Genomic DNA, 25,269 nt, shown 5'->3' with positions numbered 1-25,269 from the left:
GGGGCTTTCGTCCAGCTCATGCAGGCTAGCTAGATAAGATTTGTGCATGAGGAGGACAAAATCCGCTGAAAAAGGGACAAGGTCAGGACCCCCCTCCTGGGCACCCGCGGGGGCCAAATCGGGGGTTAAATCAAAAAAATCTGGCCCCCCAGCCCCAGGGAGCACTGAAATCAGCCCCGATGAAAAATCCAAGATGGCGGCTGTTCCCAGGCTCTGCCGACCCGGGAAAGGCCTAGCCATGCCGGGAGGAGTGGAGCCCCGGGCTATATTTGCTTGTCCTGCTGAGGAGGGACCTTCCCCACCCGGCAGGCAAGCAGTGCAGAGGCCCTGCCGCGAAAAACGCAAAGAGGGCAGCCCACAAGAAAGGCAGGCTGCCAGCCGGGACATAGCTAAGCCGCAGCTGAAGAAAAAAAGCTGAAAAAAAAAGCTTGATTGACAGCCTGCACAGCAGGAGAGAGCAGGTGGGAAACCTGCTGCCTTCTGCTTCTCTGGCTGCCAGTTCTAGCCCTACTCTGACCAGAAAAAAATAAAAAAGCTGGTCAACTGCTGCAAATAAGTTAGAGGTAGGTGAGTACCTGCAACTTATTGAAAGTTTGAAACTTTTAAACTCCTTTTTTTTTTTTCTTTTTTTTACTGAGCGCAGTAGCGGGTTAAAAACCCTCTCGGCAGCCAGAGGGGGAACGAGGCCCGGAGAGCGTTGGTCCCCACACCTGGAAGCGTCCACGGACTCAGGACTATGCAGGGAACCCCCTCCTGCAAAAGGGGCAAAACCCCCCTGAGCCAGGCAAGAGCTGGGAGACGGACGTCTCCCACACAAAAACAGTAAAAGCACTAAAAGAAGGCAAAATTTCCTTCATAGATTTTTTTCCTTTGTTTCTAAAACAAGCGGGAATCAAAGAACTACTTGCTTGAGCAGAAAAAGAAAGAAGAAGAGGCTGACTAGCCTACAGCAGAGAACCGAAGGGGAGATGCTGCACCTGCTGGAGACAGACAAATACTGAAGGAGTAGAGGATAGGCTCTGTCCTGATATAGGGCATCCTGCAAGTTTTAGTCTGTCTCCACCTGCTGGAAAGGAGGCTCATCCCACTGTCTGGACTGATCCGGGTACGTACAGGAACATCCAGTTGCAGAATAATAGTCCCTGAAAAGGACTGGAAAAATTGTTTTTGTTCCCCATAGCCTCCTTTCTCTTTTCCCTCTTACCTATGTCGGGTTGGAGTCCGATAGATCAGCTCTGCCGGGGTGGGGTCACGCTCCAGGTATGAGTTCAAAGACTCCAAGGACATGAGTCTCCAGAGATGTCCTTTGCCGATGCCTCTGGCACTGCCTGCTGAGCACGCATCTGTGATGGAGAGCGTAGGGAACACACCTTGGGCTACCACCCGGCACAGCAGGATCTTCTCAGTCAAGCTGGTGACATCTAGGGCTGGAAAAAGAGACAGGAAAGCCTAGACTATGTATCTGGGAGATATGAGAGTGAAGGGAAGAGAGGGTGGGAGGGTACAAGGGAGAGGGGGAGAGGGGGAGAGGGGGAGAGGGGTGTGTGTTGTGAGAGAGAGAGAGAGAGAGAGATGTGACTAGGAGGGAAGGGTGGACAGGAGTTGAGAGAGGAGTGGATGAAATGGAAGGGGATGCATGAGTACATGCAAGGGAAAGTGCCGTGAAGGAGGTGAAAGTTAAGACTTGAAGGCGCCAGAAAGAGAGAAGGGACGCAGGAGGGGATGCTGGTGAGTGAGAGAAGTGGCTGAAGGTGAGGGAGAGGGAGAAAGAAGACGGGGGTAAGTGGTAGGGAGGGAAGGAGAAGGAAGTGAAGGGAGTGTGCCATAGGCCCGCTCACACTCACATGCACCGCAGAGGGCAGGATACCCAGTATGGTCACTTCCCAGCCCTGATTATCACAGAACTATGATTCAGTGACTGCAACCACATCAATGTCCTCTTCCACCATGGTTGCTTCCAGGTCAATGAGATTGATGGACAGAAGATGAGCATTTGTACAAATGACTTTCCCAGTAGCTTTTCTACCACCCCCTTTCATGTTTTTCTATCTGTTCACTGCCTGACCAGTCCGCTTATTCTCCCCAATCCAGAGTATTTCCAGTTCCATTCACTATTTTAAATAACTCCAGTTCACGTCTGCCTTAGCTACTTCCCAAGATTTCATTCTAGCTGATATCAGGTTCATATTCAGCACCATTTGTCCGGCTAAGTTCAGACAGAGCAAAACATATGGTGGATTTAAAAATCCTTCTGCACTAACCAAGTTATCCGAATAGCTTTTTATTCAGTTAAAAAGTTATCCTACTAACTCAGGGGCAGGGTGTGAGTGTTCTGCAGTGAAGTCATCTATCCAGCTAAATTAGCCAGATAAATGCCAACTAACATAGCCAGATAACTTTAAGGGAGCTGAAGAGGAGATAAACTTATCCACTAACTATAAGATAGCCAGTGGTATTCAGCAGCGAGCCCATCCTACTGAATACACCTGCAAAGTTAGCCAAAGATGCTTACCTGTGGTTTTTGCCATCATCACAATGAAATTACTTTATAGAATAAACAGCATTTACATTTTATTCATTTACTTCCTTACAAATCTATCCAGTTTTATTCCATACTTAGAGAATAATCTGCAAGCTCTCTTCTTACCTTTTGGGGCAAGCATGGTATAGTTGATTAACCAGGTGTAGAACAGGCGTCGAATTGGTCTGGCAGTTATTTTCACAATAACTTTTGTCCTGGCAAAAATTGTTCCTTTGTAATGTTCTAGCTCTAAAGCTGAAAGAGTAAATAAATTAATGTTCTGAAAAAGCTTCATCTCTGTGTGATAAGCGATAGGACTGTGAAAATGTTTCTTCTTCACGTGAAAAGCACTGGGACTGTGAGAAAAGAAAATTGGTTCTTACCTGCTAATTTTCGTTCCAGTAGTACCAAAGATCAGTGCAGACTCCTGGGTTTTGCCTCCCTGCCAGCAGATGGAGACAGAGTAAAGTTTCATTGACACTGTACATAACCCAGTGTGCCACCTGCAATCCCTCAGTGTTGACTTGTACCTAAACCAAGATAATAACTATTGCACCAAGGGTAAGAAATCTCAAATCCAAACTCCCACCATGAACTGGAGGAAGGTGAAATTGCATTGAAAAATAATGGAAACTTGTTTCAAGAAACCATAAACAGAACAGGATTGAATTCACCTGCATCATATACAAATTTTCAGTATGAGCAGACTCCCCCACCCAACAGGAGAGTCTCTGGAATGATCTGTGGTATTCCAGGAATGAAAATTAGCAGGTAAGAACCAATTTTCCTTTCTTGTTTCATAACCTGGATAAGTCCAGACTTGTGGGATGTACCTAAGCTCCCCTAAACAGGGTGGGACCGTGAGAGTCCCGCTCATAGTACACTCTTACCAAAGCACATGGAATCCGGAGCCTGGACATCCAACCGATAATGTCTGGCGAAAGTGTGCAACGAGTTCCAATTAGCTGCCCTGAAAATCTCTTGCGGGGACACCTGTTGGGATTTGGCCCAAGAAGTCGCACAAGAAAGAGTCAAATGTGCCCTCAATCCCTGAGACACAGGACCCTTACAAATATAGAACAAAATAATCACCTCTTTCAGCCAGTGCGCAGTCGTAGCCCTTGACACCTTACACCCCTTCTTTGGGCTACACAGCACAAACAGGTGATCATTTTCCGGAAATCATTAGTAACCTTAAGATACCAAGAACATAAGAACATAAGAATATGCCATACTGGGTCAGACCAAGGGTCCATCAAGCCCAGCATCCTGTTTCCAACAGAGGCCAAACCAGGCCACAAGAACCTGGCAAGTACCCAAACACTAAGACCTTGGTTTTTGCCAGTTCTGCTAGTAATAGCAGAGGCCATTCCCTAAGTCAACTTGATTAACAGCAGTTAATGGACTTCTACTCCAAGAACTTATCCAAACCTTTTTTAAACTCAGCTACACTAACTGCACTAACCACATCCTCTGGTAACAAATTCCAGGGCTTAATTGGGCATTGAGTGAAAAAGAATTTTCTTCGATTAGTCTTAAATGTGCTACTTGCTAACTTCATGGAGTGCCCCCTAGTCCTTCTATTATCCGAAAGTGTAAATAACTGATTCACATCTACTCGTTCAAGACCTCTCATGATTTTAAACACCTCTATCATATCCCCCCCTCAGCCGTCTCTTCTTCAAGCTGAACAGCCCTAACCTCTTCAGCCTTTCTTCATACGGGAGCTGTTCCATCCCCTTTATTATTTTGGTCGCCCTTCTCTGTACCTTCTCCATTGCAACTATATCTTTTTTGAGATGTGGGAACCAGAATTGTACACAGTATTCAAGGTGCGGTCTCACCATGGAGAGATACAGAGGCATTATGACATTTTCTGTTTTGTTAACCATTATCCTCTTAATAATTCCTAACATTCTGTTTGCTTTTTTGACTGCTGCAGCACACTGAGCCGACAATTTTAAAGTATTATCCACTATGATGCACAATAATACATGCCTTACATCCAAGACTCACAGCTCTTTTGTATGGGGTGTGGACAAATCCGAAAAAGCCGGAAGATCCACAGTTTGAGAAAGATGGAATGCCGAAACCATCTTTGGCAGAAAGGAAGGTACCATGCGTAATGATATCCCAGATTCTGAAATCTGTAGAAAAGGATCTCGACACAACAAAGCTTGATGCTCCAAAATGATCCTGGCTAAACAAATAGCCACCAGAAAATCCATCTTCAGAATTAAGTCCTTTATGGTAATCCCCCTTAGTGGTTCAAATGGAGCCTCATGCATTCCAATAAGAACCAGATTAAGGTTCCAAGAGGGACAGCAAGTGTTGCTTACCTGATGTAACAGGTGTTCTCACAGGACAGCAGGATGTTAGTCCTCACATATGGGTGACATCACAGGATGGAGCCCAATCACAGAAAACTTCTGTCAAAGTTTCCAGAACTTTGACTGGCTCCTACTGGGCATGCCCTGCATGGCACCAACCCTGCAGCCAGCAGGGGTCCCCCTTTAGTCTTGTTACAAAGCTACAGGCAGTGCCGAAAAATATAATAAGAAAACGAACCCAACACCGCGGGACGGCGGGCAGGTTTTGTGAGGACTAACATCCTGCTGTCCTGTGAAAACACCTGTTACAGGTAAGCAACATTTGCTTTCTCACAGGACAAGCAGGATGGTAGTCCTCACATATGGGTGAGTACCAAGCTGAGGATGTCCGAACATGCACCAAATGTACCCCAAAGGCGTGCAACAGGCACAACAACTGGGGTGGAATTTGGGAGATGGCATCCTGAACCCCACCGGGCAGGCGGAAGGGTGTTGGTATGTCACATCGTAAATAGGTTACGCAATACAGACTGGCCAAAGATGGAATCTTGTCTTCTGGCTTTGTCTAAGCAATAGTGGGCTGTAAAAGTATGGAGAGAACTCCAGGTGGCAGCCCTGCAAATGTCAGGAAGCGGCACCGATCGTAGATGTGCTACTGAAGTCACCATGGCCCTCACAGAGTGTGCTTTAACATGGTCTTGAAGTGGAATGCCTGCTTGCTGATAGCAAAAGGATATGCAGTCCGCCAACCAGGAGGAGAGAGTCTGCTTACCCACATGTTGTCCCAATTTGATAGAATGGAAAGAGACAAACAACTGAGTGCTCTTCCTGGGGCAGCTGTAAACAGGCTCTAGAGCCTGTTTACAGTGAAGGGTATGCAGAGCCTGCATTCCTGGATTGGAATGGGGCCTGGGAAAAAAGGTAGGTAGTGTGATGGATTGATTGAGATGACAGTCCGAAACTACCTTAGATAGGAATTTAGGGTAAGTGTGGAGTACTGCCCGGTCCTGCAGAAGTTTAGTGTAAGGTGGATAGGTAACTAGTGCCTATAACTCACTAACTCTGTGAGCGGAAGTGATTGCCGCGAGGAAAATCACTTTCCATGTTAGATAGCGAAGATCGCAGGAATGAAGAGGCTCGAATGGTGGTTTCATGAGCTGACCCAAAACCAGGTTGAGGCCCCAAGAAGGGGCCGGAGGAGAAAGTGGAGGCTTGAGTTGAAGCAAGCCCTTCTGAAATCGTGTGACAAGGGGATGTACTGATATAGGGACATCCCCGACACCTTTATGGAAGGCGGCTACCGCACTGACATGCATTCTGATGGAGGAAGTTTTTAGCCCTGACTCTGACAAGTGCCAGAGATAGTCTATAAACTTTGGGATTGGACAGGTAAAGGGATCAAGGGCCTGAGAAGAGCACCAAACGCGAATCTGTTCCATTTGTAAGAGTAAGATCGTCTCGTGGAAGGCTTCCGTGAAGCAATCAAGACACGGGAAACTGGATCAGAAAGGTTAAGAGGTTGAAGGATTAACCTTTCAACATCCATGCCGTCAGGGACAAGGCTTGAAGATTGGGGTGGCGAAGGCACCCATCGTTTTGAGTGATTAGAAGCGGGTCTGTTCCCAAAGGAATGTGCCTGCGAATGGAGAGATCCTGAAGCATTGGAAACCACACCTGGTGGGGCCAGTGGGGAGCTATCAGGATCATGGTTCCCTTGTCCTGACGTAACTTCACGAGAATCTTCGAGAGAAGTGGAAGTGGAGGGAATGCGTATAGGAGACCGGTTACCCATGATAGGGAGAATGCGTCTCTTGGTGGATGATGTTGGCTGCGAGTGAGAGAGCAGAAATTGCCTACTTTGCGATTCTGGGGTGATGCAAAGAGGTCTATTTGAGGATAAACCCATTTTTGGAAGATGGTGTTCGCTACGGAGGGGTTTAGAGACCACTCGTGTAGTTGGAAGGTGCAACTCAACTTGTCTGCCAACACGTTGTTCACTCCCGGCAAGTAGGTGGCCTTGAGGTACATCGAGTGGGAGAGGGCCTCCGCCCATATCTGTGTAGCTTCCTGACACAGAAGGTAGGAGCCTGTTCCTCTCTGCTTGTTGATGTACCACATGGCCACTTGGTTGTCTGTCTGAATCAGGATGACTTGATTGGATAGGCGATTCTGAAATACTCTGAGAGCGTATCGGATTGCTCGCAAATCCAGGAAATTTATCTGGTGTTTGGCTTCCTCTGGAGACCAAGAACCTTGTATCTGCAGATCGGCCACGTGGGCTCCCCATCCGAAGTTGGAAGCATTGGTGGTGAGAATTATTTGAGGGTCTGGCACCTGAAAGGGCAAGCCCTTTAGAAGATTGGTCTGATTTGTCCACCAGGTGAGAGAGAGATGGAGTGAGTCGGTTACGTGGACAATGGTCGACAGGGGCTGAAGAGATTGAGTCCATTGTGACCTTAGAGTCCACTACATGACGCTCATGGCCAAGCGGGCCATTGGGGTGACCTGAACTGAGGATGCCATGTGTCCCAGGAGGATGAGAAAACAATGTGCAGTGGTTGAATGTTGAGACTGCAACTGATTCGCCAGAGACATGAGAGTGAGAGCACATTGTCGAGGCAGGAAAGCCTTTGCCTGCAAAGTGTCCAAGTCTGCCCCAATGAACGATAAGGTTTGAGATGGGACTAGGCAGGATTTGTCGTAATTGACGAGAAATCCGAGTGAAATTAGAGTGTTTAAGATGAAATGTAGGGACGACAAAGCGGCTTGCTGAGTCGGAGCCCTGATTAACCAATCGTCCAGATAGGGGTAGACGTGAACACCTTGAGTCCTGAGGAAGGCTGCAACCACGACGAGGCATTTTGTGAAGACTTGTGGTGCAGATGCGAGGCCGAATGGAAGCACTCGGTACTGATAGTGCTTGGGGCCTACGAGAAACCTCAGGTATTTGTGATGAGATGGAATTATCGCAATATGAGTGTATGCGTCCTGGAGGTCTAGAGAGCAGAGCCAGTCTCTTCTTTGTAGAAGAGGAAGGAGTGAGCCCAAGGTTACCATCTTGAACTTTTCTCTCTGGAGGTACTTGTTTAGGGCTCGTAGATCCAGAATTGGACGAACGCCTCCCGATCTTTTGGGAATTAGAAAGTACCGGGAATAGAACCCGAGGCCTTGCTGAGGAGATGGTACTGGTTCTATTGCTCTGGACTGGAGAAGGAGGGAGACTCCTGTACCAGGAGCAATGAATGGTTGGATGTTTTCCACGTCCTTAGAGATGGGGAATCCGGTGGGATAGAGAGAAAATTGAGATGATATCCTTGAGCAATTATCGCTAGGACCTACTGGTCTGAGGTGATTGAGTGCCACCTGTTGTTGAAATGGCACAACCAACCTCCCACTGGTATATGGGGTAATGGAAGCAGGCTGCTGCTCTCTATGCGAGAGTCAAAAGCCAGAAGCAGGACCCGGCTGGGGGGGCTGTTTGTGGCTTTTGTTTCCGGGTCTGACGAGACTGTATTTTTAGAAATGGTCTCGTAGAACAGGATCTGGTTGGTGGCGGGTAGGACTTCGTTGGATGGAAGAAAGACTTTTTAGAGTCCTTCCAGAAGGGCTGTTTGGAAGAGTAGTCCGAAGGTATCAGAGAGAGCTGTCTTAAGGTCTCATGATAGTCCTTTAATTCAGCCACTGTCTTTTGAATCTGCTCTTCAAACAGATTGTCTCCGACACAGGGGAGGTCGGACAGTCTGTCCTGGACTTCAGATCGAAGGTCTAAAGATTTGAGCCAGGCCCATCATCTTGCTGAAATAGCAGCTGCAGATACCCTGGTTGCAATGTCAAATATGTCATAAGATGATCCGATCTCATGTTTGCCTGCCTCAAAACCCTTATTAAGTAGGGTTTGTAGCTGTTCTTGAAGTCGCTGAGGCATGGAGTCTGACAGGTCCTGTATCTACTTAAAAATGACCCTATTATATTGGGTCATATAAAGCTGGTAAGCGGCTATTCGAGAGATGAACATTGATCCTTGGAAGACTCGGTGACCAATGGCATCTAGAAACTTCTGCTCCTTTCCAGGGGGAAAGGAAATATGAGGTTTTGATCTTTTTGCTCTCTTCTGTGCAGATTCAACTACCACAGATTGGTGATCCAATGGAGGTTTTTGAAAACCTGGAGCTGACTGTACCAAATAGGTAGTGTCAGCTTTTCGGTGGACTGGTTCAATGGAGCCAGGATGTTCCCAGTTCTTCTAGAGGAGTTCCAGAAGAACTTGGTGGACAGGGATGGAAGTTATTTCCTTGGGAGCATCAAGGAATTGGAGCAACTCCATCATCTGATGTCTATCATCCTGTTCAGTCTGTAATTGGAAGGGAACCAATTTAGACATTTCTTTCACAAAATTTATGAAAGAAAGGTCATCTGGAGGAGAACGCTTTCTACTCTCAGTGGGTGAAGGTGGTGATGGCAAATCATCGGTGTCTGGTGAGGAGTCATCAGTCCAGATATCGTAAGGATCAGCACCTGTCCTTCTATTAACTAGAGTGGGATGGGGTGGTTGGATACCTGAAGGCCCCAGTCTAGGCTCCGAAGGAATCGAAGGAATTACCGGAGGCACCAATGAAGTCATCGAAGGTCTCGGCGCAGGCATCGAGGGCATCGATGAATGACTCAATGGCACCAATGGAAGTATCGGCACCGATGGATTTGTGGCGATGGCTGTATCGGTCTCAATGACTGAGGCAGAACTCCCGATGGAGGGATGCGGAACGGTGTTTCTCCTCCCAATGACAGAGCAAGCGGGGAGGGCACCGGAGCCATTGGTGACCCGGGGTCCATCGGTGGAAAAGCGGCGATAAGCGCTTCCATCCTGGATAGCAGCAGTGCCAACGCTGCCGAAATCGGGTCGGTGGTCGGTTCCTCTATCGGTACCGATGTCAATGCCGGAGGAACCTGGAGTTGTTGCATCACCTTGTCAATGGCCTCCTGAACCATCCGGTCCAGTTCTTCTCGGAGACCTGGAGCAAGCAGCCCCAGCTCCGGAACAGAAGAAGGAGGCAGAGGCATAGACGGAGAGACCACTGTTAAAGGCAGAGTCGCGGCTCCCGATGCCGAAAAGGTCGGTGCCTTTTCTGGATGGGGTTTCTTTGACAGCGGCTCGGACGATGGCGAGGTCGATGATTTCACTCCCTCGATGGTCCGAGTCTTTCGGTGCCGATGGCGATGTTTCTCCTTATGATCCCCTCGGTCTTGAGGGGGAGTAGAGGGTGTCAATGGCCGAGAAGTCGTCGATGCTGGGCGGTCACCGGTCGGCGGTCAATGCTGGCGTGAAGTTGACGGTGCCGGTTCAGATGACATCGATGCAATGGATGGAGTCGGGGTTTGAGCTCGGAAAAGAAGTTCCATCTTCTCCATTCTGGCCTTGCAACCTTTTGGTGTCATTAGGGCACATTTGGTGCAGGTCAGGACCTCATGCTCTCATCCAAGACACATTACACAGACTTTATCGGGGTCTGTAATGGACATGGTATGAGTACAGTCCGGGCACCGACAGAACCCCGACACTATGGCCATAGAAAGAAATCGAGCCGCGGTACAGTCGATGGCCAGTAGGCCGCGAGGGCCAAACTCGATGGTAATCGATGGAAAACGGGTAGAAACTTACCAGAGTACCACGGCTTGAAAAAAGTTAACAGGGGGACCCCTGTGGGGCAAATTAACTTTTAATAATTCCGTGAGGAAAATTCTTGACAGGAATCTCTACAGAGCACCTTAACCTCGAGGCTACTGCTGCATGGAAAAAAGAAGACTGAAGTGGGACCCCTGCTGGCTGCAGGGTTAGTGCCATGCTGGGCATGCCCAGTAGGGGCCAGTCAAAGTTCCGTGATTGGGCTCCATCCTGTGATGTCACCCATATGTGAGGACTACCATCCTGCTTGTCTTGTGAGAAAGATCTCTCTCACTGAGGAACATAAATGCTTTGCTCCCCGAAGAAAATGCATCACATCCAGATGTGCAGAGAATATCCCTACACCTTACCTTGAAGACAGCCCTTGAGACCTGCGCTGTCAGAGAATTAAAGGCTAAACCCTTGACCAAACCCTCTTGCAGAAAAGCCAAAATATGTAATGCTATTGCCTGACTAAACATAGAAACCTAGAAACATAGAAATGATGGCAGAAAAAGACCAAACGGCCTATCCGGTCTGCCCAGCAAGCTCCCACACTTATTTATTTATTTATTTATTTATTTTGTATACCGACATTCGATCGAGATATCACATCGGTTTTTTCCCATACTTATCTGTTTCACCGGCCACCAAGTTCAGGGCCCTTGTTGGTAACTGTTTGATTCGAATTTCCTGCCACCCCCTGCCGTTGATGCAGAGAGTAATGTTGGAGTTGCATCAAAGGTGAATCATAAGGCTTAATGGTTGAGGGTAGTAACCGACCATGTTCAGGGCCCGTGTTGGTAACTGTTTGATTCGAATTTCCTGCCACCCCCTGCCGTTGATGCTGTTGATGCCGTTGATGCAGAGAGTAATGTTGGAGTTGCATCAAAGGTGAATCATAAGACTTAATGGTTGAGGGTAGTAACCGCCGCATCAAGCAAGTTACCCCAATGCTTGTTTACCCAGACTGCACAGATCAATGCCTTGTTGGATGTTGTCTGAATGTAAATCCTTTTTCCACATTTCCCCCCTGCCATTGAAGCAGAGAGCAAATCTGTATGTGCATTCAAAGTGAAGTATCAGGCTTAATTGGTTTAGGGTATTAACCGCCGCAATAAGCAAGCTACCCCATGCTTATTTGTTTACCCAGACTGTGTAGTTCAGTCCTTGTTGGTTGTTGTCTGAATACAAATCCTCTTTTCCACATTTTCCCTTGCTGTTGAAGCAGAGAGCAATGTTGGAGTTGTATTAACCATGTGAAGGCTTATTGAGTAAGGGTAGTAATCAACAGGTAGTAGCCACCATTCCAGCAAGCCACCCCCATGGCTCTTCATTCCCATCCTCTAGCCTTTATGGATCCACAATGTTTATCCCATGCCCCTTTGAAATTCTTCAGTTTTAGTCTTCACCACTTCCTCCGGAAGGGCATTCCAGGCATCCACCACCCTCTCCGTGAAGAAATACTTCCTGACATTGGTTCTGAGTCTTCCTCCCTGGAGTTTGAAATTATGACCCTTAGTTCCACTGATTTTTTTCCAACGGAAAAGGTTTGTTGTTGAACATGGATCATTAAAACCTTTCAAGTATCTGAAAGTCTGTATCATATATCACCCCTGCTCCTCCTCTCCTCTAGGGCAGTGGTTCTCAACCCTGTCCTGGGGACCCCCCCCCCCCCCCCCGCCAGTCGGGTTTTCAGGATATCCACAATGAATATGCATGAGAGAAAAATTGCATACACTGCCTCCATAACATGCAAATTTTCTCTCATGCATATTCATTGTGGATATCCTGAAAACCTGACTGGCTAGGGGTTCCCAATGGTAAACTTACATTCATGCTCTCTCTCTCACAGGCAGGCTCTCAATCACAGACATACTCTCTTTCACATGTACAGGCTCTCAATCATTCACATACATGCAATCTCTCACACACACACACACAGAGCAAGTTGTGTTTGCTCGCTCATTCACTCTCTCTCTCCCCCACCCCGGGAACTCGCGGCAGCAGCAGCCTCCTCCCAACGCTAACCTCTTCATTTTCAGTCCTCGCGGAGGCGGAGTCCCATCGGCCGCGGCTGAAGCTCTTCATTTTCCTCCGAGCCGCGCTGCAGTCTTCTTTTCTTCGGGCCGATGCCGAGCGCACTAGCGTGGCCTCTTCTTGCCGCGCACGCACCCGATACTCTTCACTTCCTCTTCCGGGCCGCGGGGGGGGGGGGGGGGGGGGCGGGAAGAAGAAAGCATGCCGGTGCCGCTGACTCCAGCTGTCCTGCTGCGTTCTGCCCGGGCTGACAGCATTTTAAGCCCGGGCGGAGGAGGACCGGGGAGCAGCTGGGTCAGCGGGAAAGTGTGGCGACACTTGTCTGCGAGCCAGATGCAGCCCTCAAAAGAGCCATATCTGGCTCGCGAGCCATGGGTTCCCGACCCCTGCTCTAGACTGAAGACCACTAGCCATTTAGTAGCCCCCTCTGGACCGACTCCATCCTGTTTATATCCTTTTGAAGGTGAGGCCTCCAGAATTGAACTCAGTATTCCAAGTGAGGTCTCACCAGAGACCTACACAGGGGCAATATCACCTCCCTTTTCTGCTGACTATTTCTCTCCCTGTAATGACCGTCGGTCGCAGATGGCTGTGACCGATTCAACTCACGTCATGTGTTGCCCTGCTCTCCTCTCCGGGTCTATTCGCGGCTGAGGCTAGCCGCTGCCGCCGCATACCTCCAGGTTCTCAAGGCTCCTCATGGTAGCTAGGACGCCGCCGCCACCCACTCTGACTCTGGGCCTTCCTAGGCATGCGCGCACGCCACCAGGTCTCCCTTTAAAGGCCCAATGGCGGGAAACTCAGGAGCATCCCCGACTGATGGGGAAATATGATAGAGACATTCAAATATTTCAAAAGTTTCCATGCACAGAAGGTGAGCCTTTTTCAATAGAAAGGAGGCTCTAGAATGAGGGTCATAGGGTGAGGGTGAAAGACGGTAGACTCAGGAGTAATCTTAGGAAACATTTCTTTACAGAGAGGTTAGTAGAGGTGGTAGAGACAAAAACAGTATCTGAATTCAAGAAAGCATGGGATAATTACAGGGAATCTGAAAGGAAATGAGGGGAATTATAAAGCTAAATTAATTGGGCAGATGGGCAGCCTGGATTGGTCATATAGTCTTTCTGCCGTCATGTTTCTATGTTTCTCCATGTAAGGACAGAGCAGTTTCCTCTCTGTGTGAGGTGTATTGGGACCATGAGAATCAAATACACTAGGACATGTTTCTGGAACACGGCTACTCATTCATTCCTTCCAGAGACTCTGGCATCATTGTTTCCTATTTTAGACCCTTTGGAACCAAGCTCTCCTCAGCTTCTCTCAGTTTCACTCCCTTTCCCTTCCTAGCTCTCAGTTTCCATTCCTGGATCCCTCCCTGTCTAAAAGTAGTATCTCAATTCAAGCAAGCCTGGAATAGCCAGAGGGGATCTCTGAGTAGAGCTGAGCTGTTGGTCTTTTTCTGCTATCATGCTTCTCTTGCCTTCCTTCTATGCCTCTTCTGAATCCTCTTCCATATTCCCTCCATTTAATATTCCCTTTCCTGTTTCATCTGCACTTCCACCCCTTCCCTCTCACTATCCCCTTCTACCTTTTTCTCCTACTTCTGGATCCCTTCATTTCTTGTGCCACATTTTCTCCTTTCCTTTTCCAAGTCTCTATCATCTCTTTTCCCCATCTCTTCTTCTTGAAATGTATTTATTTATTTATTTTATTTTATTTAACTCTTTTTTATACCGGCGTTCGTAGGACACATCACGTCAGTTTACAAGTAACTGAGAAAGGAAATTACAATGAACGAGGAAAGGGTTAACTGGATAATAATATACAAAAGTACAATAGAAGAGAATCAACGAGCAGCGTTACAACTTTTTGCATTCAAGTTAGGATTAGATATGCAAATGAACTTATAAACAATGTTAAAGAGGCATGTGCACTTAAGAACTTAGCATATAAGAATTATTTACAGTGTAGGGAGTCAAGGGCACGGATGTACAGCGAAATGCTGGTGCAGGGGGGAGAGAGGAGGGAAAAGGAACAGGGGGTGGAGGGAACAGGGGTACATTAGAGCAAGGGTATTTTCAGGGAGAGGTTGCTGGGGGGGGAAAGAGCGGGGTGATGGGGGACTAAGGGGCGCTAGGGGAGGGAGCGGGGGGGGGGCACTGGGAGGGTGTGGGGGAGGTCAGGGGGAAGGTATATAGGCTGAGCATGAGGACTAAGACTAGGATTGAGAGGAATTGGGGTAGGCCTGTCTAAAGAGCCATGTCTTGATTCCTTTTTTGAAATGGCTCAGGGACGGTTCTAAGCGGAGTTTGACGGGGAGGGAATTCCAGAGGGTGGGGCCCGCAATGGAGAAGGCTCTATCCCTGGTAGTGGTAAGGTGCCCAATTTTAAGTGAGGGGGTTTGGAGAGTACCAGCAAGGGAGTTTCTAGTGGGGCGATTAGCTTGACGGAATTGTGGCATGTCTTCAAGCCAGGGGGAGTTGTTATTGTATAATGTGTTATGGAGGATGGTGAGTGTTTTGTACTGGGAACGGAAGGCGATGGGGAGCCAATGGAGGTCCTGGAGTATGGGAGAGATATGGTCAGTTTTTCTGGTGTTTGTTAAGAGTCTTGCCATAGCATTTTGAAGGATTTGGAGGGGTTTAGTGGAAGAGGCTGGGAGGCCTAAGAGGAGGGAGTTGCAATAGTCGAGTTTAGATAGTATGGTTGTTTGCATAACAGTGCGGAAGTCGTGGGCGTGGAGGAGGGGCTTCAGTTTTTTGAGGATTTGAAGTTTATAGAAGCCCCCTTTTAGTAGTGAATTAATGTGGGATTTGTAGCTTAGTTGATTGTCTAGGGAGACTCCTAGATCTCTGACACTGGGTGGTAGTGTGTGAGTTTGTGAGGCGTTTTGAATCATTTGGTGGATTGAATCGATTGGTTGATTTGCTAGGATAAGGATTTCAGTTTTAGAGGCGTTGAGTGCTAGGTGTAGATTGGAGAGGAGAGAATTGATGGATGTCAGACATGATTCCCAGTACTGAAGGGTTTCATTGATGGATTTCTGAATGGGAATGAGTATTTGTACGTCGTCTGCATATAAGAATTTTAGACCTAGTTTAGAGAGGAGAAATGGCCAATTCTCCTGCTTTTGAAAGGTCAGGCCCACATTTGGTCAAAAGTCTTTCTGGCCTACCAAAAAATGAATCCAGACTAATGCAAATAATTCATGCCTTTAATGGGGCTTTAAGACACGTCCTCTTTATTAACACACATGTCCAAAATGTCCCTCAAAATGGCATTTTAAGTTGCCCACAGTCCTCTTCCTTTCCATCTCCTTTTTCTTGCCATGACAGAAATGATCACAGTGATTAAAATCAGGGTTTGAAAGCTCCTAAAAGTTGACACGGATGCCAAGCCATACCTACAGCCCTCCCCAAACAGAATACTGTGCCTCTCCCTTTAAGAGCAAAGAGGGGAAGGAAACTAAAATAGGGAGTTTAGTGAAGAGAATTCATCACAATTAATTCCAAGCATGCACAGAGCTGTACCTGCTGTCTAATGGACATTAGAGCAAGAGTTAATACTCAGGGTACATCAGGTCAAAAAGCTGCATTATCCCCAGCACCTTCGCCCGACTCCTGGGAATACAGAAGGTCCAACTTTCAAGGAACTAAGAGTGACGCAAGCACACATCTGCACAGCACGGCACTGTACCTTTAAAGTTAGCAAATCATTATCTGAGATTGGCAAGTACATGTGCAACTGAAATGGTCTTACGTACCAAGGGGATCGACAAATTCTTCATCCGGGTCAGTGAGTCCTGTGATGGTCTGCTCCACGCTCAGCTCATAGTCCAGAGAACAGTTCCCGTTGTTGAACATCACCAGATTATATGACTGCTGGACCCCAACCAGAATGTTTCCCAAGTCCAGCTGGTCCTTCTCAGCCTGGGGGAGCAAAAGCAGGAAGAGATAAGGCGGCACTTGCATATTCCCACACCAAGCTGCACATCAGCAATTGGAGGAAGGTTCTACTACTAAAGAAATCTGTCCCAAGCATTATAGGAAAATTGGTTCTTACCTGCTAATTTTCATTCCTGGAATACCACAGATCAGTCCAGACTCCTGCGTTTTGCCTCCCTGCCAGCAGATGGAGACAGAGAAGAAAAGCTTTACTGACACTGCCATATAACTTAGTGTGCCACCTGCAGTCCCTCAGTATGGCCTATACTCAAGCCAAGATAAGAATAACTATAATAACTGAGACCCCAGCCCTCTCAATGAGCAGGAGGAAGATGGAGCCCCAACTCATATCTCAGTGCCCAATACCTCCAGGAAAATGAAAAAGAACATCATTGAATCCAACAAGGAACTCTGCACCTTGATATTCAAATCATGATATCCTAATAAAACAAGAGGACTTTCTTGAATGGGTGGGGCTCTGGACTGATCTGTGGTATTCCAGGATGAAAATTAGCAAGTAAGAACCAATTTTCCTTTCCTATTCATATCCTGGATCAGTCCAGTCTTCAGGGATGTATCCAAGCTCCCCTAAACAGGGTAGGAGCAAGAAAATCCATCTCGCAGTACACTCTCCCCAAATGTCATGGAGTCCGGAGCCTGAACATTCAAGCGGTAATGTTTGGTGAAAGTGTGCAACAATTTCCAAGTAGCCACTTGAAGGATTTCCTGCAGTGACACCTACTGACATTCTGCCCAAGAGATGGCTTGCGCCATCATCAAATTAGACCTCATCCCTTCAGGCACTGCAGGATCCCTACAAATGTACACTGATACAATCGCCTCCTTCAACCAACACATAATCATAGCTTTGGATGCCTTGTACCCCTTCTAGGGCCTATGACAAAGCACAAAGAGTTGATGCGATCTCCAGAAACTGTTAGTCACCTTGAGATACCTCAACAATGCTTAACGCAGATCCGGCACACGAAGCTCCCTCACATGTGGTGAGGACAAATCCAAATCCAATAAAGCTAGAAGTTCCACTGTTTGGTAAGATGAAAAGCCAAAACAACTTTTGGAAAAAAAGAAGTACTGTGCGCAATGATACCCCCGACTCCAAAACAGAACTCCTCCTCATCTCCCCTGAAAATAGCAACTCCCCACACTCTGCAACAGTTAACACCATTGCTACACATGCAAGAGACCTAGGGGTAGTAATAGACAAACACCTGAACCTAAAAGCATTTATAAACAATACAACCAGGAACTGCTTCTACAAGCTGCAGGTAATCAAGAGAATGAAACCACTACTACACTTTCATGACTTCAGAACAGTCTTGCAATCAGTAATTTTCTCCAAGATGGACTACTGCAATTCAATATTGCTAGGTCTCCCAGCCTCATACATAAAACCACTTCAGATGCTACAGAACGCGGCAGCCAGAATTCTGACAAATTCCAGAAGAAGAGACCACATCTCGCCAATTCTATCTAATCTTCACTGGCTGCCAATACACTACAGAATCCTACACAAGTCCATCACCATCATCCACAAATCCATCCACTCACAGGCCCCTCTCAACCTCCAAATCCCCCTCAGAATGCACTCATCATCCAGACCTATCAGAGACGCCTACAAAGGCTCCCTGACCGTTCCTCCAACTAAATCTACACTCCATAAGGCACTCAGAGACCGGGCCTTTTCTACAGCGGGCCCCTCTCTTTGGAATACCTTACCACCGGACCTTAGACTTGAACCCTGCTTACCAACATTCAAAAAAAAACTTAAGACTTGGCTATTCAGGCAAGCCTTTCCGGAGTCAAATATCCATTGAGAGACCTCACTGCACAATGTTAATATCCATAAAGAGACATCACTGCACAATGTAAATAAGTTACCTCTGTAAATTTTTACGCTACTATCCTTATTTCCTTCCTCTCCCAGTTCTACAACCTTGTTTTATTGTAACTTTTGCTTCCGTTGCACTTGTTAAAAGAACAGTTTTTGCACCCCCTGTTATATGTAAACCGGCATGATATGATCTTATCATGAATGCCGGTATAGAAAAACCTTAAATAAATAAATAAAATAAATAAATAAATAATCTACAGAAAAGGATCTTGACAAAACAATATGAACATAAGAAATTGCCATGCTGGATCAGACCAAGGGTCCATCAAGAACAGCATCCTGTTTCCAACAGAGGCCAAACCAGGCCACAAGAACCTGGCAAGTACCCAAACACCAAGAAGATCCCATGCTACTGATGCAATTAATAGCAGTGGCTATTGTTGTGCTGGAGGTGGACCCTTGGCCTGATGCAGGATTGGTACGGCCCTCTGGTCAGACCCAGAGAACACCTGCCACCAGGAGACGGAGCACACAAGATGACAGAAGCTAGCTGGAGCTTCACCAATAACAGTCTGGGGTTTCCTCAGGTTGAGCCCTTGGGTACCCGGACCGCCTGGACTTAGGTGGGCCTCCGGTGGTCTCCCGGAGAGGTAGCGGAGAGGTGTGCCCACTAAGAGCAAGGGTGTATGGCTGATACAGAATGGATGAGCTAGATTCGAACCGGAAACTCTGGAAACCTCAAGGAGGCAACAGTTCAGGGAGGTCCCTCTGGGTGAGGCAGGCAGCGCCTGTAGGTCTAGCCAAGTGGAAGCCGAGGTTGGTTTCCAAGCAGATTGGTCCAATGGTAACAGAAGGCCGGAAAAGAGTGTCCGAGTGAAGCGCAAGGTTCAGAGCCAGAGTATCAGTCCAGGAGAGATCAGCCAAAGCAGGAGTCAATACCAGAATCAGTCCGGGCGTAGTCAAGGCAGGCGAGGGTTGGTTCCAGGCGGCAGACAATAGAAAGGTCAGGCAGTCAGTGGTCAGTTCCAGGCGGCAGACAAGAGAATGGTCAGGCAGGCAGTGGTCAGTTCTGGGCGGCAGGCAAGAGAACGGTCAGGCAGGCAGTGGTCAATTCCAGGTGGCAGGCAAGAGAATGGTCAGGCAGAGAGAGGTCAGTACCAAAGATCAGTCCGGAGAGGTACTACATGGGAAGGTTACAGGAACACAGGGAGCCACTGGGAACGGAGGACACAGGAACACTGAGACGCTGGAACATGAGACAGTGGAGCAAGAGAACACTGGAACATAAAGGCAAACTCACAACACCAACAGTGTCGAACCGATTGCCAAGGCGAGGTCCTGGGGAAAGGGCCTCGCCTTAAATAGTGCATCTAAGTGATGTCATCGGGAGGCAACCCCCACGGGTTTTACCGCCCTGGGCCCTTTAAAGGGCTGCAAGTCAGCCACGTGAGCAACTAGGGGCATGGCCGAGGACTCAAGACACTGTGGTGCCCCGACGGGAGCTCCGCCGTGAGGCCTGTGGGGAAGATGGCGAACTGTGAGCCCGAGGACGCTATGAACTGGCTGTGGTTGCAGGGGGAGGGGTGCCCGGAGCTGGTCGATGGAAGTGCAAGTTGAGCAGGACTACCCGTGGTGCCAATGCAGCTGGGACGCTCAACAGTTATTCCCTAAGTCAACTTGATTAATAGCAGGTAATGAACTTCTCCTCCAAGAACTTATCCAAACCTTTTTTGAACCCAGCTACACTAATTGCATTAACCACATCCTCTTGCAACAAATTCCAGGGCTTAACTGTACGCTGAGTGACAAAGAATTTTCTAAGATTAGTCTTAAATGTGCTACTTGCTAATTTCATGGAGTGCCCCCTAGTCCTTCTATCATCCGAAAGTGTAAATAACCGATTCACATCTACTCATTCAAGACCTCTCAGGATTTTAAAGACCTCTATCATATCCCCCGTCAGCCACCTCTTCTCCAGTGCTTGAAGTTCTGAGAGTTTCCTGGCCAAACAAATTGCAACCAAAAAAATTACCTTCAAAGTTAAATCTTTCAGAGTAGCCTTTCTTAGTGGCTCAAAAGGTGCCTCACACATCCCCCGCAGAACCAAATTAGGATTCCATGAGGGACACAGCTTTGCATGGGAGGTCATAAATGCTTCACCCTCTTAGAAAACAAACCACATCCAGATGCAAGTAGCCAAGGAAATTCCCTTTATCTTTCCTCTAAGACAGCCTAAGGCCGCCATCTGCACCCGAAGATAATTAAATGCTAACTTTTTTACCAAACCCTTCTGCAAAAACGACACTGAGTAGGTTGCACAATTTGCTCAATACACTAAGCCTCAAAAATCCTCCACACACTGACATAAGCCAAGGATGTGGATGGTCTTCTGGCCTGCATCAATATGGCAATTATGTCCTCAGGATAACCCCTATCTCTTAAACATTGCTTTCAAAAGCCAAGCTGCGAGACAGAAGCGAAACACTTGATCCAAAAATATTGGATCCTGAGGAAGCAGACCCGGAAGGTGGCTTAATCGTAACGGGCCATCTACCACCAAGTTTACCAGGTCTGAGAACACGGATGACGAGGCCATTCTGGCACATCGAGCCCGAGTGCCTCTCTACTCACAGTAACACTTTACCCAACAATGGCTAAGAAGGAAACACATAAAGAAGAATCCCCTTGGCCATGGTAGAACCAGTGCATCGATATCTTCTTCTCTGGGTTCCCTGCTGCAACTTTAAAACCAAGGTTACTTGGCGTTCCTGCTCAACGCCTGCTCAACGCCATCAAACCCATGTGTGGAGTTCCCCATCTGGCCCGAATGAGCCATATCACCTGCTCTGATAGTTCCCACTCTCTTGGATCTAATGTCTGCTGACTAGAAAGTATGTCTGAATGTTGTGCCATCTATGTGGGATGTCACTAGGATTGCCAGGTGCTGCTCTGCTCACAGCATCAACTCCTGCACCTCTTGAGCAACCCCTTGATTCTTGGTTCCTCCTTGTAACTGTGGCTAAAAGTACCTTAATGCTAAGCAAACTGACTTCATTGCTAACTGATTGATAGACCAGAAAGCTTCCTCTGCAGACTACTGGCCTTGCGCCACCTATCTCTGACACACCACTCCCTAGCCAGAAAGACTGATATCAGTGGTCACTACTATCCATTCTGGGACTTCCAAGTCCATCCCTTGTTCCAGATTGGCTCGACCAAGCTACCATGAAAGACTGGACCTGGACGCTCTCTTGTGTGGGAGAGGAATCTGAAATTCCTCCAATAATAGATTCTAACGGGAGCGATGCAGGGGCTGCATATTTATTTATTTTTATTTATTTATTTATTTAACGGTTTTATATACCGACATTCATCAATGATATCACATCGGTTCACAGCGAAACAAGAAACTAGTGCCTGTGGCGGCGCTTTACATCGAACAAGTTTAACATAATACAATTAGAACATATTGAAACATAATAATTAGAGAGTAAGGAAAGGTAGGGGAAATAAAGCATTAATCTAAAATTAAAATAACATGAATACAAGAGGGTAAAAAGAGAAAAAGGAGGAAAAGTGACAGAAGAATGAAATTAGATTAATAAATTAGTGTAGGCAAAGATTGCAGATATATACAAAATGTACAATTATAGGGAATAACATGAAATAACAAATGTGAATGGAAGGGGTGAGGAGAGGGGGGGAGAAGAAGGGGTAGGGAGGGGGTAGGGTAACACAGAAGGGAGTGAGAGGAGGAATGATGTATGCTTAGGGAGAAACCAGTTCGAGGGGGACTCATTTATTCATATGCCAAATATACCATTTGGCATATGAGTGAAAGTCCAAGGAACCAACTCTATCATTGATGCCATTGACCCTAGTAACCTGCAGGTAATCCCAAACCTTGGGAGGCAAAAGCCACAAGAGTCGGAGAACCTGCCTCTGCAGTTTCACTATTCTCTCCTCTGAAAGAAATCCTTTACCAATCTGGGTGTCAAAACAAGCTCCTGAGTATTCCAGGTACTGAGACATGGTTAAGTGACTTTTTGCAAGGTTCACAACCCATCGCAGTAACCTCAACCTCTCTAGAACCCTCTGTACAGCCTGATGACAGAGATCCATTGACTTTGCTCAAATGAGATAGTCATCCACCCTCTCTCCTGTGCACTGCTGTCACCACCATTATAACCTTGGTGAAATTGCACGGAGCTGTTGCCAACCCAAAAGGAAGGGCACAAAACTGAAAATGATGAACCAGAACCATGAACCTCAGGAACTTCTGATGCTCCGGCCTGATTGGAATATGCAGATATGCATCGGTGAGGTTTAAGGACATTAGGAACTCTCCTTTTCAAACCACCACTATGATAGAACGCAGAGTATCCATTCAAAAGCGTGGCACCTTGAGAACTGCATTCCTCTTTTTCGAGTCCAATATCGGTCTGAAAGTGCCCTTCTTTTTTGGTATTACAAAATAAATGGAACATCTTCCTTTTCTTTGCTCCACTCTGGGAATCAGCACTGTCACTCCCAGACTCCGCAACTGGTCTACCATTTGGCAAACAGCTATCTTCTTGTTGCGGGAAACATAGAGGAAGATATAAATGTCTCTCACCGGACGATATGTAATATGTAGCCATCTCTTATCACCTCTAGAACCCATTGCTCTATTGTGATTGTGGCCCAATCCTTGTAAAAGAAGGCTAATGGCAGTCTGACAGCTGCAAAAGAAGATTATGGATCGGCCTTGTTTCATTGAGGTGCCTTAGCTCTCTTGGGTAGGCTTTCATTCACCATAAAAGGAATGGACCCTGCCTGCGACCTGCCTCTGAGATAAAGAAGAACTTTTGTTCTGCCAAACCTCTGATTATCTCTGAAGGGTGACCACATCGGAAAAAATATCTTTCCACCCTTTGGTTTGTCCTCCAGCAATTTGTTCCCTTTGGACTCACCCAGATGCTTTACCAGCTGGTCTAGATCCTCCCTGAATAAGAGTTTGTCTTTAAACGGTTGAGCCCCTAACTAAGACTTCGACAAAATATCTGCCAACCAGTTTCTCAACCAGAGCAGCTGCCTGGCTGAAACCGCTGACATCATGATCCTGGAAAATGTTCTAATTAAATAACACATTGCATCCGCCAGATAGGCCATCACTGCTTCCAAGTGCTCAGCCTGCTTAGTAAAGGAAGCTGAGGAAAACTAGAAAAAGGGGAAAGCCGACAGTCGCTCAGTAGCACATGGTTCGGAGGGATTGCAGGTAGCACACCAGGTTATATGGTAGAGTCAGTAAAGCTTTTCTTCTTTGTTTCCACCTGCTGGCAGGGAGGCAAAACCCAGGAGTCTGGACTCAGTCCAGACGGTGGGTTATGTCCCCCGTCCAGCAGATGGAGTCAGACAAGAACTTCAGAGGGTACTGCCACATAAGCCAGCACCACCATTCTCCCTCTTCAGTAACTAGACTATCAAAGCCATAGAAAAAGAGAGGCGGAGGGATCAAGTCAACTATGGTAACGTGAACTTTGAACTATAACGAGAACAGAACCGTGCCCAACGGCAATCTTGCAAAGAAAACTGTGAGAATCAAAGTCACAGACAAAAACAGGTTGGTCTTAAAGATCCAGAAAGACAAAGGAGGAAGTTGAGCAGTAGATCCCAGAAAAACAATGTCCAAACGAATCTGAGAGAGGGCATCTGGACTGATCCATGGTACTACAGGAACGAAAATTAGCAGATAAGGAATAATTTTCTTTTCCCTGTAGATACCAGGATCAGTCCAGACGGTGGGATGTACCAAAGCTTCCCTACTGAGGGTGGGTCCTGGATGACCCTGCTCAAATTACCCTGTCGCCAAACGATCCGACCGTGGACGACTGGATGTTCAGGCGATAGTGCCGAGCAGAGGTATGCAAAGACTTTCAGGTGGCTGTTCTGCATATCTCTTGAGGAGAAATGGATTGGATCTCTGCCCAGGAAGCCGCCTGGGAACGAAGAAAGTGGGCCCTAACGTTCAACGGAGATTGCTTCCCCGCGCCTATATACGCCACCGCAATAGCATCTTTTAGCCAGCGAGCAATCGTAGTCTTCAATGCTCTGGACCCCTTCTTGGGACTGGACCAGAGAACGAAGAGGTGTTCCGACAAATGAAACTTGTTGGTAACCTCCAGGTAATGCATGAGCATCCGTTTGACGTCAAGCTTGTTGAGAATCCTAGGGTCCGCTGACAAAAAGGAAGGGAGTTCCACCGTCTGTTTCATGTGAAAAGCTGAGACCACCTTGGGCAAAAACGAAGGAACCGTGTGCAGGGTGACCCCCGAGTCAGTGAGTCGCAGGTATGGTTCCCTACAAGAGAGAGTGCTTGGAGTTCGGAAACACGACGAGCCAAGGAAATGGCTACAAGGAATACCGCCTTGAGAGTAAGATCCTTGAGGGTAGCGGCATGTAGAGGTTCGAATGGAGGGCCACCCAGGGTCCGTAAGACCAAGTTGAGGCTCCATGATGGACAAGGAGCCTTGAAGGGGTGGTTTCAAATGTTTCACCCCCTTGAGGAACCGGACGACGTCCGGGTGCGAGGAAAACAGGAGTGCCTGTCCACCGTGGATAAAGGATCCAAGGGCCGCAATCTGTACTCTCAGAGAGTTGTAGGCTAGACCCTTCTCTAGACCCGCTTGTAGAAAAGAGAGGATGTGAGGCCCAGAAGCCGTTCGCAGATGAACTGAGTGGGTCGTGCACCATGATTCGAAAACCTTCCACACCCGGACGTAGGCGACGGACGTGGACTTCTGAGACTGAAGGAGGGTTGAGACCACGGCCTCTGGATAACCGCGGCGTCTTAGCCTGCGCCTCTCAAAAGCCGAGCCACAAGACAGAAGCGACCTGCCTTGTTGAAAAATACTGGACCCTGGCGTAGGAGGTGCTAGGTGACC

General features: G+C 47.5%; 1 protein-coding gene across 3 annotated transcripts in view; it reads right to left on the bottom strand.

Annotated features, from left to right (window-relative positions):
* The window catches only part of CFAP65 (cilia and flagella associated protein 65), a 401,443-nt gene that overhangs the window by 197,854 nt on the left and 178,320 nt on the right, over positions 1–25,269 (bottom strand). For all 3 annotated transcript variants that reach the window (XM_029605027.1, XM_029605028.1, XM_029605029.1), the window contains exons 16-18: positions 16,314–16,479; positions 2,648–2,776; positions 1,205–1,427 (exon numbers count right to left, since the gene is read on the bottom strand). In XM_029605027.1, the coding sequence (XP_029460887.1) occupies positions 1,205–1,427; positions 2,648–2,776; positions 16,314–16,479 (518 nt within the window). The remainder of the gene's footprint in view (positions 1–1,204; positions 1,428–2,647; positions 2,777–16,313; positions 16,480–25,269) is intronic.

This window comes from Rhinatrema bivittatum, chromosome 6, assembly GCF_901001135.1.
Source record: "Rhinatrema bivittatum chromosome 6, aRhiBiv1.1, whole genome shotgun sequence".
In the NCBI taxonomy this organism is placed as follows: domain Eukaryota; kingdom Metazoa; phylum Chordata; class Amphibia; order Gymnophiona; family Rhinatrematidae; genus Rhinatrema; species Rhinatrema bivittatum.
Note: the sequence above shows the minus strand (reverse complement) of the source record. Positions and strands in the feature narration are given on the sequence as shown.